Consider the following 16,468-nt stretch of genomic DNA (forward strand, 5'->3'; position numbering starts at 1 on the left):
ACGGTGGCTAACATTTCTCAATTAATAATGTCATGCGCAAGGCATACGGCATAATGGAGACAAGCAAGTTGACTAGTACTGCTACTACTTATACTTACCATTAACTTGTTCAGTGATTGAGTCAGGAATTTATTTTAAAAAGATTAAATAAAATTAAAATAATATATAAAAAATATTTTTTATTCTACTTTTATATAATTTTTTTTATGATACATAATAATCTGATAGGAAGATTTATAATAAAAATAAAATACGTTTAATACAACTTATGCATTAAAAAAAATATTTGATATGTCAAGAACAATATATCATTGAAATAATATAAAGATATTCATACAAATATATTAAACAAATAAAAATATAGAGTGTCTAAAATTGTAACTTGTATTTTTTTAAATAAATTAAATCATCAAGTATTGAATCTAAATCTCAATTCTTAACTATTTCTCTTTTAATATAAATAATGGAAATAGGTTAAAAATAATACTGGTTATAATTAGAATTTTTTTAATTTTATTTATAATAAAAATATATTTTTTATTTTATATGAGATGTGTTTTATTTATTTTATTTTTATATCAGATTAAATTTTATAAAATAATCAAAGTAATTTTTAGAGGAATAGTCAATACATGATAAATTAATATTATTTTATTAAATAAAAAAATTAACATATAGATATTTTTTTCAAATTTCTGGGTCCCCCGCCCCCAACGTGGCACAGCCACTGAACTTGTTATTGATTATATATACTTCTCTATACGTCCATGCTATTAATTTTTTCACCTAACTTTTCAGTTTTGTTTCTTTTCCTTTACGTCCATCCAAAAACTATTTATGTGTCATCCCCATTCCCCCCCTTCCTCCCTCTCTCTGATTTCTCTGATATCTCTCTCTCTGATCTCTCAACAAACGGGATTATGAGTTGATCTAGTACAAAAATAATTAGTATTGGTGTTGGAAACTAGATCGAGGGTTGTTTTTTTTTTTCTTTTGGGTAAAATTAACCATGCTGTTTAATTTTGGAAGCTGCCATGCATGTATAGTACTACTAGTACTCGATCGAGTAAACCTATATTAGTCCATGCATGAATGCGCGCAAGTACTTAAGCGCTTAATTTGGGTTATTTGCAGCATGCATGCCTTGGTGGGAAACAGCTTCTAATGGTTAATGCATGGTTGTTTATTTCATGGACCATTAATATATGTGTTTAATTTGGTTTCTACTTATTGAGGAATGATATATCCATTCACGTTGAATTTATATATACATGTAATTTATTGCCTTCAAAGGGAGATTCTCATTTATCCATTAAAACACTAACTACACAAGTTGTATGGTTTTGGGTCCAAGCCTGGAGGCCTGGAAGTGATGATTTGAAAGCTATATATATATATATATATATGAAAGGATAGTTATAGTAATAATTATGTAAGCATCACGCAATCACTTTCACTACAACAAAATTGAGATTTAGTGACGCTTTAGAATTGGTGACAATCCCCAAACTGTCACAAAAAATCAGTTTTTGTGACGGTTTATACAAACCGTCACTAAATCTAGATGAGAATTCGTATGACGTTCGAACGTAAGCAAATTTACGTTCAAACGTTACATGAACGTTCGAACGTTAAAGATTTTTACGTGCAAACATAATATTTTTTGGCGCTAACGTTCGAACGTTAATCCGTGACGTTTGAACGTTAGTGGGTGAAGTTCGAACGTTAGTGGGTGTAGTTCTAACGTTAGATAGAGTATTTGGTAAATATGACTATAATTTAAATTTTATGTAATTTTTAAATAAAATAATGCATCATTTGTGAACAATTATTACAAATTTAAAGAGATTGAAATTTGAAGCGCAATGATTTAATATTAAAATTGAATAAATTAACTGCAGTATATTATATACTATATATATATAATATATAATACACTATATTATATATTAGTTAAGTATATAATATATATATTATATATATAGTCTAGTGCTATATACGTTACTTTCTAAACGTTCGAACGTATATGCATATACGTTCGAACGTGAAAAAATGCAAAAAATTTCCTACTCATTTTTAAATAACATTCGAACGTTAAAATTTAACATTCGAACGTTACTTTCTAAACGTTCGAACGTATATGCATATACGTTCGAACGTGAAAAAATGCAGGAATCTTCCCACACATTTTTAACTAACGTTCGAACGTTAAAATTTAACATTCGAACGTTACTTTTTAAACGTTCGAACGTATATGCATATACGTTCGAACGTGAAAAAATGCGGGAATCTTCCCACACATTTTTAACTAACGTTCGAAATGTTAAAATTTAACATTCGAACATTACTTTTTAAACGTTCGAACGTATATGTATATATGTTTGAATGTGAAAAAATGCTTCAAATTTCCCACACATTTTTAACTAACGTTCAAACGTTAAAATTTAACATTCGAACGTTACTTTTTAAACGTTCGAACGTATATGCGTATATACATATACGTTCGAACGTGAAAAAATGCGGAAAATTTCCCACACATTTTTAAAATAACGTTCGAACGTTAAAATTTAACATTCGAATATAAGTTAAATAACGTTCGAACGTTACTTTTTAAACGTTCGAACGCTATATCAAATCAGAGTATTTTTAATGAATAAACGCACGGGAGGAAGCAGAATCATATTTCTTCTGCTTCTCCCGTGCGTGAAAGAGAGAGTGAGGGTGAGAGAGAGTTGTGGGTTAGAGAGAGAGTGTGTGTTAGAGTGAGAGAGGGTTAGAGAGAGAGAGAGTAGAGTGAGAGATGATTAATATTTTTGCTCTCTCCATTGATTTTGGTAAGGAAAAACTCTTTTTTCCTTTAAATGTTTTGCAATTTTATGATATTTATTTTGTATCTTTTTATATATATGTCTTTAACTAACTAGAGTTGTGATTTTTTTGAAGGATTGGTTGTTGTGACTTGTTCAAAACTTGTGATTTGTAAGAGGATATTGTGAGTGATAGGTATATTTCTAAACTTTATTAATATGTTTATATATTTTGTTGTGCTTTTGTTGTGGATAATGATGAATATTTTGATGTGAATAATGTGAGTTGATTGTGGATTTTGAAGGATTAGATATGGGTATAATATTGTGAATTGAGTAGTGAATTTTGATTGTATATATTGTGAATATGTTTTGAATTGAATATTATTGATGAATTAGAAGGAATTGAATTGTTTATGTTAATGAATTAGAAGAAAATCTTTGTGATATGGATTATGTAATATGATGAATTAAAATGAAAATTTGTGTTGTGTGTATGCTTATTCTTAAAATGAAAATATAAATATTTGTGTATATTTATAGATTAAACTGAATATGTTTTACAATTGTGTATGGGAATTTGAAGTATATGTTATGGTTATTTTTTTGTGACTATGTTTTGGTATTTGTGAATTAGTTATTATTGTGTATATGTATATGTGATTTGTGAATTAGTTTATTCTATAGGGAATATGTTTATATATTGTGAATTTGTATATTACAGTATCTATTAAAATTGTTGGGAATATGTAAAATATTGTAAATTTAGTTGTGAATATGTTTATATATTGTGGAAATATATGATATCATTTTGAAAGAATTTGTGAACTTTTATTGAATATGTTGGGAATAATTTATTAAATTATGCAACATGTCATTAATTTAATTTTTATTTGTATTTCTTTTAAAATGTTACTTATTTTGCAGCATTTTTTTTATCAAATGAGTATATGAGATCAAGACAATAAGAGTTGGAGTCTCTCTTGGAACAATCTGATTTAGAAATGCGTTTGCAGGAGCAACATAGAGATCAGGAGGAAAGAATGTGCAGTGAAGTTTAAGAACAAGTGCAGAGGGAGATGAGAGTCCAGATAGGGCGTGTTATGTCACTGTAGTAGAATCGTGGTGGGCGAGGAAAGAAGAAGAAATGAAATCAATTCAGTTTTCTCATTGTATAGAACTTTTAATATCTAATTTTGCAACTATATAAAACATTGTTAGTTGCTAATTTGATGGTATAATATGATGATACAATTTGTATATTTTTTAGTTTTATGAAAATAGTATTTTTGATCTATACGTTCGAATGTATATAAAAAACGTTCGAATGTTGGTTTACATTAGAACTAACATTCGAATGTAATTACACAAAATTATGAAATAACGTTCGAATGTACGACCCAACGTTCGAACATGTTCACCTTCAAAATGAATACAACGTTCGAATGTTTAAATGATTTACTTTTGAACGTTTTGTTTGACGTTCCAACGTAAATATGATACGTTCGAACTATAACCAACGAATGTCAAATTTTCTCATTCGAATGTCAATCAGTCGGGTTAACGTTCGAACGTTCTGTTGGACATTCGAACGTTACATTTTGTGACAGATTTCAACTGTCACAAAAAATCCCACGTTCGAACGTGACATCAAACGGAAGACTTCCAACCGTCACTAAAAATATTTTTTGTGACGCTTGTACAGTAAACTGTCACCAAATGTAATCTGTGACGCACATTACGTGACAGTGGTGGTGACGGTCAGAAACCGTCACCAAATATATTTCGTGACGTTTTTTCCATTTTTTGTGACAGTTTCATCTGTCACTAAAACCTATTTTTGTTGTAGTGTTTAAAATACGTGAATAAATATGAAACTCACATGAAAAAAAATTAATTTTTAAATAATAGATTTCACTCGCGAGTACTACATGACAGGGCTTGTATATTCCTCAATTATATATAGCATTAATCTTTATATATATATATATATATATGCTCATCATCAGAAGGAGTATCATAAAGTGTTTATCAATTTTAAAATATAAAATTTCTTGTGTTTAAAGCAGTGTTTGAACTTTTGGGATTATTGATCTCAGTTTTGAGTTTAATAATTTTTTTAATCAAATTAACTTCATTTTGTAAATTATTTGCAGAAATTTCTTTTGATTTTTTCTTTTGAAACCTTTCTAAAGTGTCTTGAAAATTGATCCTTTACTTAGAGCTGAGGATTCTGATTATGAACAAACCATAATCTTCTTGAACTTAAGAAGATATTCTTCTTTGAGCTGTGGATCTTGTATTTGAAAAATTAGGTTTAGTAAAAGATTTTCTTGTTCTTCAGTTTTAATTAAAACATTGATTGTTTTATCTGTAGGTTTACAATAAGAATCATTACAATTAAAACCAAGATTAATATTGGGAGAATAAGAGGACTTAGTTTCTTTTTTTGTGTTTTTTGTGTTTTTGTGTTTTTTTGTGTTTAAGAGGACTTAGTTTTAAAGGGATATTCTGAATTATTAAAACTGAACTTATTTATAGAGGAGGAAGAAGCTATATATATTTAAAATATATTTATATAAATATTCCGCCGGACGCTTACATCATAATTAGTGATTAAACTGAGACGATATATCCAGCTCCCATAAATGCGCCTAGCCAGCTAGCTAGTTGCCAACCTTGACAATCACAATAATGCTGGTAAAGTACAACCCAAACTCTATATTGTTATAGATTGTGATTACTGGAGTTGGGGTTGCACTTTATTTTCAGACAAGATATAGATTGTGATAACTGCGCTTATCGTTATAATAAGTATGCATGTGTTTTTCTCTTTGGAGTTTGGACCCAACCATGCATGCATGCATTTTGGCGCTTTGGCCCCACGAACATGCAAAACCCCCCACCATTTCAGTAACCCGGCCAATTGGGTATACATATTATATATGTATATACATGATATGTATATGCTAGACTGACAAATGCTTGATCATGCTGATTGCTGTGCCGGCAGACAGACACAGAATTGACTTGAGTTATATTCATGACAAGCTGGGGCATGCAAATTTCTGGCTACGTATGTAGCTGAGGATCAAGTATTTTAAGTACACCATTAACTTTAGCGAAGTGCATGCAGCATGCTTTTGCATAATTAATTTCTTAATTTCGTTGTGATATATTTTATGAAACTATTAAATTAGCTAAGAGAAATATATATATATATATATATATATATGATGCTATATATTTTCTAAGACATCTAAGACTTTTTGTTGCTTTTTTACAAAATAGTCGTGACAAACGTACGTACCTTATGTATATAATATGTGTGTGTGTATGTGGCGCCATCAATTAATTATATCGATCGTTCCATGTATATGTTTATGGTATATGCATGGCAAGCATTTTATTTGTTTGAAAGATGGATATAAACTTGCAGGTAGACCTAGCTTGCAATTAGCTTGAAGCTAGTATCATGCATGCATATTGGTGTCGTTTTGGTAAGACGTACTAAGATGACATATTAATTAAGCGTCATGATCATGATCACCACTTCACATTTTAGAATGTACCCAACATGATGTGCCACAGAAGGACGTATGGAAACCCAACCAACCGTATCATGACGATCGAGATTCAAATCTATGAAGATAAGTCCTAGTGTGATATTCACTCCGGACGGGCACTATCAACTACTGAATTGTGTTCAATAACATCCCAAATTAACTAGGTGCTGAAAATCGTATCTATAGGGAAGTTTTGACATATTGGGTCTCATCAGCCTTACAAACAACTCACAAGGGACGTACCATTGTGATATAGATTCACTAGCAATTGCAAGAGCACAACTCTTCGCCGACTTAAGCATCAGAGGCAATATTCCCTAATGGGTATCCCGAGTCTTCCTTTCTGGTTTTGAGGTCGTTAGGGCATGTCGTAGACATACTGAGAATTGCATTAACATGTTGTTTAAATTAATCAATGGAGAGATTTGCTCTATCCATGACTTTCAACGACTGGCATTTATATATGCATGTTCAAATTTCACAAAGTGAAGTACTTGTTGCATGCTCGTGATTTCATCGCGAATATCGGAATGTACCAAAATGATTAAGGCGCGTTTAGAAAGAGGGATCGACCTATAGGCTATATAGCTCTCATCTTGAGCAGTACTTCCACTAGGTCCTATAATGGAGTTCGATTAATTTTGGGCGCAGCTAAAACTAGTTTTTAAAGGATGTGTACATCGATCAGTCTACGCGGGAAAGCTGATTGAGAAAAGCATGTGTACATTAATGCCCTTTTGAGCTCCTTATATGCAAGGTTCTATCATAGAGTGCGGGCATCCTTGGCAGCCAAACATATATGCATGTATAATATATATTAGAGAGGGGGAGAGATTGAGAGATAAAAGAAGAAAAGCTGTATGTTATTGATGATCACATCATAATGCACTGCATTATTGTCATCCAATCGCTTTCTGTGGGTGACACGTATAGCTAGCTACGTGCAAATTATATCGATCATTTGTCCACCGCTGTGGAATTACTGCGCGCATTAATATATGTCACCATTTATGTTTTTCCTTTTTCTATCCACCTCCTTATTAAATGACCGTAGCCACGTACGGGTCCTCCAACTTACAAAGTAAATGAACTATATATATATAATTAATGGCGTTCGCTTGAAAAATGGTACAAGTTAAAGTAATGTATGATCGATTAATGCAAATTGAGAAGACGATTTGATAACTAAGATGATCAGAATTAACAAGCAAAATTACTTGAATAAATACGGTAACTTAATTAACGAAAACCTTGACGGGAGAAAATGACATTCTCTTCCTTTCTTTCACATGCCTAAGGTGTGACCCCGTTTTTTATTTGTAATAAAGATTGGTGCGCGCAGAATTGAAGTTTGGCACAAAACCAGTGCGTTGGGAGTTGGGTGAGAGAAATAGTTTATAAGCATTTTCACAAGTATGTACTGTCCAACTGATCCCCATCCACAGTCACACTTCTTCTTATATAAGAGTCCCATTTGAATTCCCATCTACAAATCCAATCCTACTCTCTCTCTCTCTCTCTCTCTCTCTCTCTCTCTCTCTCTCTCTCTCTCTCTCTCTCTCATGGAGCATCTCATTTTAGTACTTTATGCTCTCCCTATCTTCTATTTCCTGTTCTTGGTTTGGAAGTGGGTAGATGCAAAAAGGGATCAAGAATGTTACATTTTGGACTACCAGTTGTATAAGCCGACCGATGACAGAATGCTAAACACGGAATTCTGCGGAGAGGTCATCAAGAGGACCAAGAGTCTTGGTCTTCTTGAGTACCAGTTCCTCCTCAAAGCCATTGTGAGCTCCGGCGTTGGCGAGCAAACGTACGCACCAAGGATCATGTTCTCCGGCCGGGAAGATAATCCCACGTTGCAGGATGCGATCTCGGAGATGGAAGAGTTTTTCTTAGACAGCATTTCAAAGCTGTTGGCCAGGTCAGGAATTTCTCCCTCCCAAATCGATGTTCTTGTGGTTAACGTGTCCATGTTTTCCGCGGTTCCTTCTCTTGCCGCTAGGATCATCAACCGTTACAAACTGAGGGATGACACCAAGGTATTCAACCTCACCGGAATGGGGTGCAGTGCTAGCCTCATTTCCGTTGACATAGTCCGATACCTTTTCAAGTCCTACAAGAATCTGAACGCTCTGGTCGTGACTTCTGAGTCCTTGAGTCCAAATTGGTATTCAGGTAATGACAGATCAATGATTCTTGCAAACTGTTTGTTCCGGTCTGGAGGGTGTGCAATCCTTTTGACTAACAAAAGGGCCATGAAACACAAAGCCATGTTCAAATTGAAGTGCCTGGTAAGGACACACAATGGGGCTAGAGATGACTCCTATGGCTGCTGCATACAGAAGGAAGATGAACAAGGGAGGCTAGGGTTTTATCTAGGGAAGACTCTCCCAAAAGCTGCAACTCGGGCTTTTGTGGATAACCTAAGGGTGATAGCACCCAAAATATTGCCAATGAGGGAACTGCTTAGGTTTCTGGTTGTGTCCTTTGCCAGGAAAATGAGTCATAGCTCCAACAAGAGTACTGCCGGGGGAACCAAAACTATACTGAACTTTAAGACTGGTGTTAATCATTTTTGCATTCACACGGGAGGAAAGGCAGTGATAGATGGCATTGGAGTGAGCCTTGACCTTACTGAGTATGATCTAGAGCCGGCGAGGATGACACTGCACCGATTTGGTAACACATCGGCGAGTAGCCTTTGGTATGTTTTGGGCTACATGGAAGCCAAGAAAAGGCTGAAGAAAGGTAATACAGTATTGATGATAAGCTTTGGTGCTGGCTTCAAATGCAACAGCTGTATGTGGGAGGTGGTGAGGGATCTGCAGAGCAATGGAAATGTCTGGAATGACTTCATTGATGCGTACCCACCAGAGTCCTTGACCAACCCTTTCATGGAGAAGTACGGCTGGATCAACCAGGAAGATCTAAGCACCTTCAAAATCCCAGATCAGTAAAACAGGTTAATTCAGAAAAAAAAAAAAAAAAAAAAACATTCTTAGTTATTGCCATCATCGATTTCTATTTAATTAATAAAGCAAAAAAAAAAAGAGTTTCTATCTCTCATTCTTACTTTCAATTATTTTCTGTAATTTATTATAATGAAGAAGGTTCTTTGGGTGTAACTTTGAGATGCATGTTTCTTACTGTTGAAATCTCCCGATCAATCGCCGGATCATGCCAAGATCTATAGCCCACGCTTTTTACTCAAGAATAATGATATATACATATATGTCTCAATGTACAAATATTGTGCAGATATTTTATATTAACAAAAAAAGTAGATTTCACTATAAAAATAAAAAATTAAATAAAAAATGTAAAAAAACTTATATTTTCATGGTGGCCCCTACATTTACTTGTTTATTTAGAGGTTGTCCCCGGCAATATTACGTACACTTTTACCAAAATTATGTTGAGAAGCCTGCCATCCTACAGCTACCAAAATTATGTTGATAATGATACTGCTTTGTTTCATTTGAAAGAAATCGATATTGTTAAAAACAAGAATGTTTGTACTATTCACAACCATTCCCCCTTGAAATACAGGCCGAAATCATGCATTTTTTTTTTATATATTTATTTGATCCTTTATTGATTGCCAAAAAGCCCGTTCACAAATTATTTTATTTTACCTCATTATTATAATTTTTTTAATTTTTACACAAATATAATAAATAATTAAATTTTTTTTAAATTTTAAAATAAAAATAATATTTAAAAAATAATATTTTAATAATATTTTATTCATTTATAACTTTCATCTCATATTTATAACCAAACGAGACCTAAATGTTATGGTTTTATTTTTCCGAATTTTTCTTTGCATGCAAGAAATTTATAAATTGCATGCATATACAAATTCTAAAATGTCTTGGCTATCTGCCTAGCTACATGTCGGCTTTCATCTTTCCATTTCGATCACGCGGTTCCGCACTTGTTTTAAAATTGTTGAAGGTGTTAGGAGCTAGCATTGATTGCATACACGACTACTGGAAACTTTATTACAACAACTCGTATGCATTAAGTGAAGGGCTGGGATACATTCGGGACAATTCCATTGACACAAAAATGCAGATAGAAAAAAAATAAATTACCGTTTATGAAATATGTATTGAGTACTCTAGCTAGCCAACTTCGTATTGTCGTTCGATTGTAGAGCGCGATTTCGTTGGTCTACTTATCAGAAAGGCAGCAGTCAGAAAATGAAAAGAACTTGCTTTTGTGTGCGTGAAATTGCCCACGTCTCAAACATTTTTGTGTGCATATATGCATGGCATTCTAGGTAGTTGAAACATAGAATTTTTTATGTTAATTTTGTCCTTTTTTGAGACAGAAGAACCTTAATTCAACAACCGTAATAAATCGATCATATATATATATATCATGTACTGTTAACCAATTACCTAAATCTGAGTACCATATCCCGAGATTATTTGAAGAAGAGGACTCTGCTATTGTGGACTCTACTGTTCCGTTATTGAAGATAAATCTTCATCCAAAACTACATTTGAATTGAAGTCTATATGAGATCATACTTATCCTTTATCTTTAATGTTTATTGTTATCTGTATAATCCAAACTCAAGTATACTTTACTATTATAAATATAAGATATATCATACGGGTTGATTATTATTGATCACCCCTTGTTTTGCAAACTCTTTCATGTACCAGGTTAATAGAAATAAAAGAAAGAACATTTTAACGGTTTACCAACATGGTTGATGGTCCAGTAGTACCACATGATCACCACCTTTTTGTCATGAACTAATGCCATTAATTGGGCGACTGCCTACCCTGCATTCACAGCTCTGGGCCAACCAGATCAATGAGCTAGATCATGAACCTTTTAACTTCCCCCCATGCAACTGGAATTAGTAGAATTACCCAGAAAAGACAATAAAATAAAATAAAATAAATGAATTGAAAAAGTCATTGAGTACGGACCAGGAGCATTAAATTTGAGAAAAATCTTCTTGTAAGTAGGGTCTGTGTATCAATTCATGTATCAATATTAATATATAAGATATATATTTAATAAAACGATGTGAATTGAAAATAGAAATAATTTTTATAAGATAGAAGATTTTATTCTTCTCTCAATTTTTTTTTATATTTTTTTTAAATAAAAAAGATTATTTGTGGGTGAATTGGTATACAAACTTGTTTGTACTTAGTAAAACTCATAAATTTGATAGTGTCTATTACAGAAAGAAAAATTCTATTCATAAATCTCATACACCATATATCACTCTTTTTGTTAATTTTTTAATTTTTTTCTCTTATTAAATATATAGTATATGAATGATAAGTAGAAAAATTTAATTATTTAAAAAAAATAAAATTGAATTTTTTTTTTCAATAAAAAGATTATGTGATTTGTGATATAGACCTTGTGAATAGCTAAACTCTTCCGGAAAAGAAGAGCGGTCATAATCAATTCTAGCCTTAGCAAGTCATGCACATGATGAACCATTGCTGGCATTGATCGAGAGGCTCTCTAATCTGAAACGTTTAGCGCGCTGGCCATATAGCACAGCATCTTCCAGCATATATGCAGTGCGTACGTCATTAATTTATACGTGTCAGCTTCCCTCTGGGATCAGATCGAGGGTTTTTCTAATTTATTTGTTCCATTCATTTCATTTTTCTTTTGTCGTGTTTCTAAAAATTAATATCTTTTAAGACTGCTGCATGCGTGCTCATCATCCAATGGAACAGAATTTCCTCGTGACCAGTACCTTTAAACGTGCAATTTCTATATTATTTATATATTAAATTGTCATAAATATTAACGACGAACGAATCATTGATATATTCTTTTTAAAAAACTTTAAGTTACCCACGGAAAGAAAAATAGATTTTTTAATATTTATTATTTATTTAATATTGTCCAAAATATTTTTATAGATGGTAAGAAAAATCATATGACCTATTTTATATTTTATGTAACGAATAATGATAGTTGCTCTTAAATTTATACCAATCACTTTACTCTTGACGTGACACCATAATGTCACGTACTTTATTAAAAAAAATTAAGAACATAAATATAAAAAGGTTAATGAAATCTAGAATTTTACTCTTTTCTTTTTGTATTTTATGTGTACCATTTTGTTTTGAATATATATTTTAAAATATTTTAACAAGCATCGTGGCATAGTATTTAGTGCGACATCAAAAGGCCAAAATGAGTGGTAGAAATTAAAGAGGCATAATAGCGTTACTCATCATACTCTCAAATTCATATCTAAGAATTTAACATGAAAATTTTTAACTTACTCCTGTAAAACTACGAAATTAACTATCAATTTCTTTAATTAATTAGATCTCAATATTATAATTATTAAACAAATCAAATACTCAAAGAAAATAAACATACTTGCATAACACAAGGATTGGTTACGAAGAAAAACCTTTTAAAGAACCTTTTAAAGATAAAACACTACAACAAATTCAGCCTTTTGCTACCATTATTTTTCCAGCAAATCAAAACTTGTCAATAATACATACTTTTATTCACAAAAATATGGTCTCCAGAAAAATGTTAAAGAATCTGTCAATAAAAAGCAATATTATCGGCAAAAAATTTTAACCGGATAAGATTTTGACGTTACAAGTCAGTTTCGGTGTGTTTTGTATGTGTTATAACGACATACAGTCGCCGCACCTTGTTTTCCCCATTATTAAGATGACTCAATCTTAATGTGACGAGTAAAGGTCGCTGCTAAAAGTGGGTTATATAAATTAGGCTGAGATTGAGTGCCCCGATTTTTCCCCTCTTCTCATCGGTCCCTCTTCGTTACGCATACACAAAAATTGGGCGAAACCACATCGGCCGATGGAGAATTCCAGAGTTATCATAGATCGAGAATCCTATGCTTCTGGACTTGGGTTTTGAACTGCAGTGCATCATCTGAATCGTCTTGACAGTGAGCGGCGTTGATGGCTTGGGGATCATTTTACCGATTATCAAGCGGTAGTTTGGGGAGGTTCTCGATCCCCTACTGTGACTAGTCAGTTCTCCCCACCCCTTAAATTTCGAAACAAAAATCAATTATATTCAGCCATAACTGATTTTTGTGTGAAAATCAGAGTGGCTAACTATGATACGGTCAGGTAAAAATTCCTGCATTATTTTCCATTGCCGCCCCTGTTTTGCTGTAATAAGTTGTTTGTCTAAGTTTTGTTAAGATGTATGATGAGGGGATAGGAAGTATTTGCTCCTAGATTTAGGTGGGTTTCTCGGTTTATATTAGCCAAAACATCTTGTTGGCATGCCAATCAATAGGGTGAATTAGTTGCAGCAAAACTAATTCCACTAAATCTGCATGGGCATAGAAAGAATTTATGGTTGTCTGTATACCCGAACAGCTTTTGTCAGTATATATTCAAGTAGCTAGCCTTGATGTTTAATCTTCTTAATTATAGGTGAACTAAAACCCTATGTGTTGTCAGACCCTTATTAGTGAGAGGCTTTTTTTCACATCGGTGAAGCTTATACTAGACATGATCCTTTCATAAATTAATTGAGTATATATATATATATATCCATTTACATACAGGAAAGTTGGATGGTTTTGCAATGTTAGGGCAGAACCAAAACAACTTATAGGAAACTGTGACAGAGTTTTTAAAAATTATCAGTATGGTTTTGGTTTTATTGAAATATGAAAGAAGAACCAATTTAGCTCTGTTTATACAGATTCATTTTTTAGAGGAATGTTCAGTGTAGCCTCTATATGGTTTAGATTTTATCGAAATGGTATGTTTTAAAAAGGATAACTGCAGAAATTTGAAGATATCTTCATTTCCTTTGCTTCAATTGGCCCTTTGCTCCTTTGTTTCCCTGCTTCGTTCCAAGTCTCAAATTTCTGCAGTAGGCATTTGTAATTCAACATATGCAGCTATAACCATTGTATGAATTGCCTGCTTGCTTTATATGAGACTGTTTGTTGTTGAATCTGGAGCTATACGAAGAGGCTAGAGCATAAATTTTAGACTCAATCTCAATTGAGTCTTGCTTTATTTATTGGCATCATCCTAGAGTATCTTCCAAAAAAAAATAATTTGGAAGATGCCATCTAGTGAGTGCAGCAACTCCAAAGTGCCCATGAACATTCTGCTAGCTGAAACATATGCAGGTTCCATGACTTTTGTTTTCTATCTTCTGTTTTTCTTATGGTTTTGAGTACTTAATAATTATTTAAGATGGCTGGGGATGCATGCATGTCTGGTTATGGGGTCAACCCATCTCTGTTGTAAGAAATATACAACAGCAATCTATATAAATAAAGTTTCTATATCAAAGCAGGTTGGAAGTATTGCACTCCTTTCACATAAACAGATCCTTGGTTGCCACCAAAATCATGATTTCACTCCCACACAAATATCGCATCCTTTTTGGACTTTGGCATTACTCATGTGATTGCCAAGGTATCTAACACAAATACATTGCAAAACTAAGGCCGATTAATGGTGTTAATAAGGTGTTGGCCTGTAGCTTGCTTTAAAGGATCATGTAATATTGCCTTATGTTCTGACATAGCTTTGTATGTAAATGCTTGCTTGTGCTGATATGTATTTGAGGGCAATGAATCCATGGAATGTTTTTCATCATTGGCAAACCACATGTGATTGAAGTTGGATGTGGGGATTCTATGCATATATAGTATCATCCTTTGCTAGTAATTTTTTGGAATAGATTTTCTTATCATGCTTGATGACTGCCTAGTACAATGCTAGTTACCGGTAGAACTTAAACATTTGTTGGATGTAGTGCAAGCACTTCTAGGCCTTGCTGAAATTAAACATTGAAACTTTTAATTGCATTCAAATGTGTAGAAGCCCGAGTTTGTTTTTTTATCTAATTTATTTTGTTTTTGATATGTAAATGTCAATATACATCTCAATAATAAAAATTTTACTTCTCCAACGTCCAGCCCTTCTCTTTCATTCCTGTCCTGGATTGTGCACTTTTATAAGAGCCATATGATCTTGATAAAATTATGTGGTTGACGTCGGAACGTTTTGTGGCATGTTTGATAAAATCATTTGGTGAATTTGGAATTGTTTTCCCAATGATCCCCAAGTTATGGTTGTGGACTGTAAACTAATATCTCTGAAAGTCAAGTTGAAAGTTTGGAATGCTTATCAGTTTCACAACATCATAAGCCAAATAAACCTGCACTTTTACATAAACACAGTTACTTAAGTAGGGATATTTCTGTTTGGTATTTACATATGAGCTACTGATCAGATTGGTACTAGATGCTGAATACCTATGGATGTAGAATCTTCATCATATGATTCGGAATACTTGCTTTTATAGATAGCATTTTTTTGGAAACTGAATTGAAGTACTTTATGATTGCTAGAGGGTGACAGGAATAAAACCATTTTTATTGGCTCAAACATGCTATATAATGCAGATTGTAATACAATTTCAGAAATACACTTAGGGACATTTTCATTATCCATTAATGGATTTTTAAGTGACATTGCATAATCCACACAAGTTAGTAGGGTATGAAAATTTGTTCCTTTTGAGGATATGATTCAAGCATCTAGGTGACAAACTTGTTAATTCTCTTATAGGGCCATGCATGTACTACACAATTGGTAGGCCTTTTTTAATGTCGTTGCGCGCCCTCCCTCTAATTTATTGGGAGCAGTATTTAATTATTACACAGTAGACAATACTCATTTATAGCTCCGATGCGTATACATGTGTTGACACTAGATAACATGCTTGTGCAAGAAATCTGCTTGCTTCTTAGTTATAAGTCATATGCTTTCTATAAGTAATGTTGTACCAATAGATATAATCATGCCTGCAAGCATGATTATATATCTCCCCATTCTTACTCATTCCAGTATGTTTTTAGTATGTACTGCAGTGCGAAAGAAGCTGCATTTTTCCTACTACGTCACCCATTCAACTTCTCATACAATTCTATGCTAACAAACTACATTGCTAAAAGTTGTTCTATCCATTTAACTCTGTCAGGGTCTTAATGGAGTCCACTTCATATTAACTTATATCAAGTTCAAAGTTACTATGGCCTACTTTTGTGCTACCAAGATTTAA

General features: G+C 32.8%; 1 protein-coding gene across 1 annotated transcript; it reads left to right on the plus strand.

Moving 5' to 3' along the window:
* Window positions 1-7,851: 7,851 nt before the first annotated feature.
* LOC122291422 (3-ketoacyl-CoA synthase 12-like) lies at window positions 7,852-9,624 on the plus strand. The gene has a single exon (XM_043099130.1). The coding sequence runs from the start codon at window positions 7,936-7,938 to the stop codon at window positions 9,331-9,333; it is 1,398 nt and encodes a 465-aa protein (XP_042955064.1). The 5' UTR covers window positions 7,852-7,935; the 3' UTR covers window positions 9,334-9,624.
* Window positions 9,625-16,468: the final 6,844 nt, after the last annotated feature.

Source organism: Carya illinoinensis, chromosome 13, assembly GCF_018687715.1.
Source record: "Carya illinoinensis cultivar Pawnee chromosome 13, C.illinoinensisPawnee_v1, whole genome shotgun sequence".
Taxonomy (NCBI): domain Eukaryota; kingdom Viridiplantae; phylum Streptophyta; class Magnoliopsida; order Fagales; family Juglandaceae; genus Carya; species Carya illinoinensis.

Excerpts from the sequence above, each read along its gene's own strand:
- LOC122291422 (XM_043099130.1), top strand. The coding sequence starts at position 7,936 with ATGGAGCATCTCATTTTAGTACTTTATGCTCTCCCTATCTTCTATTTC.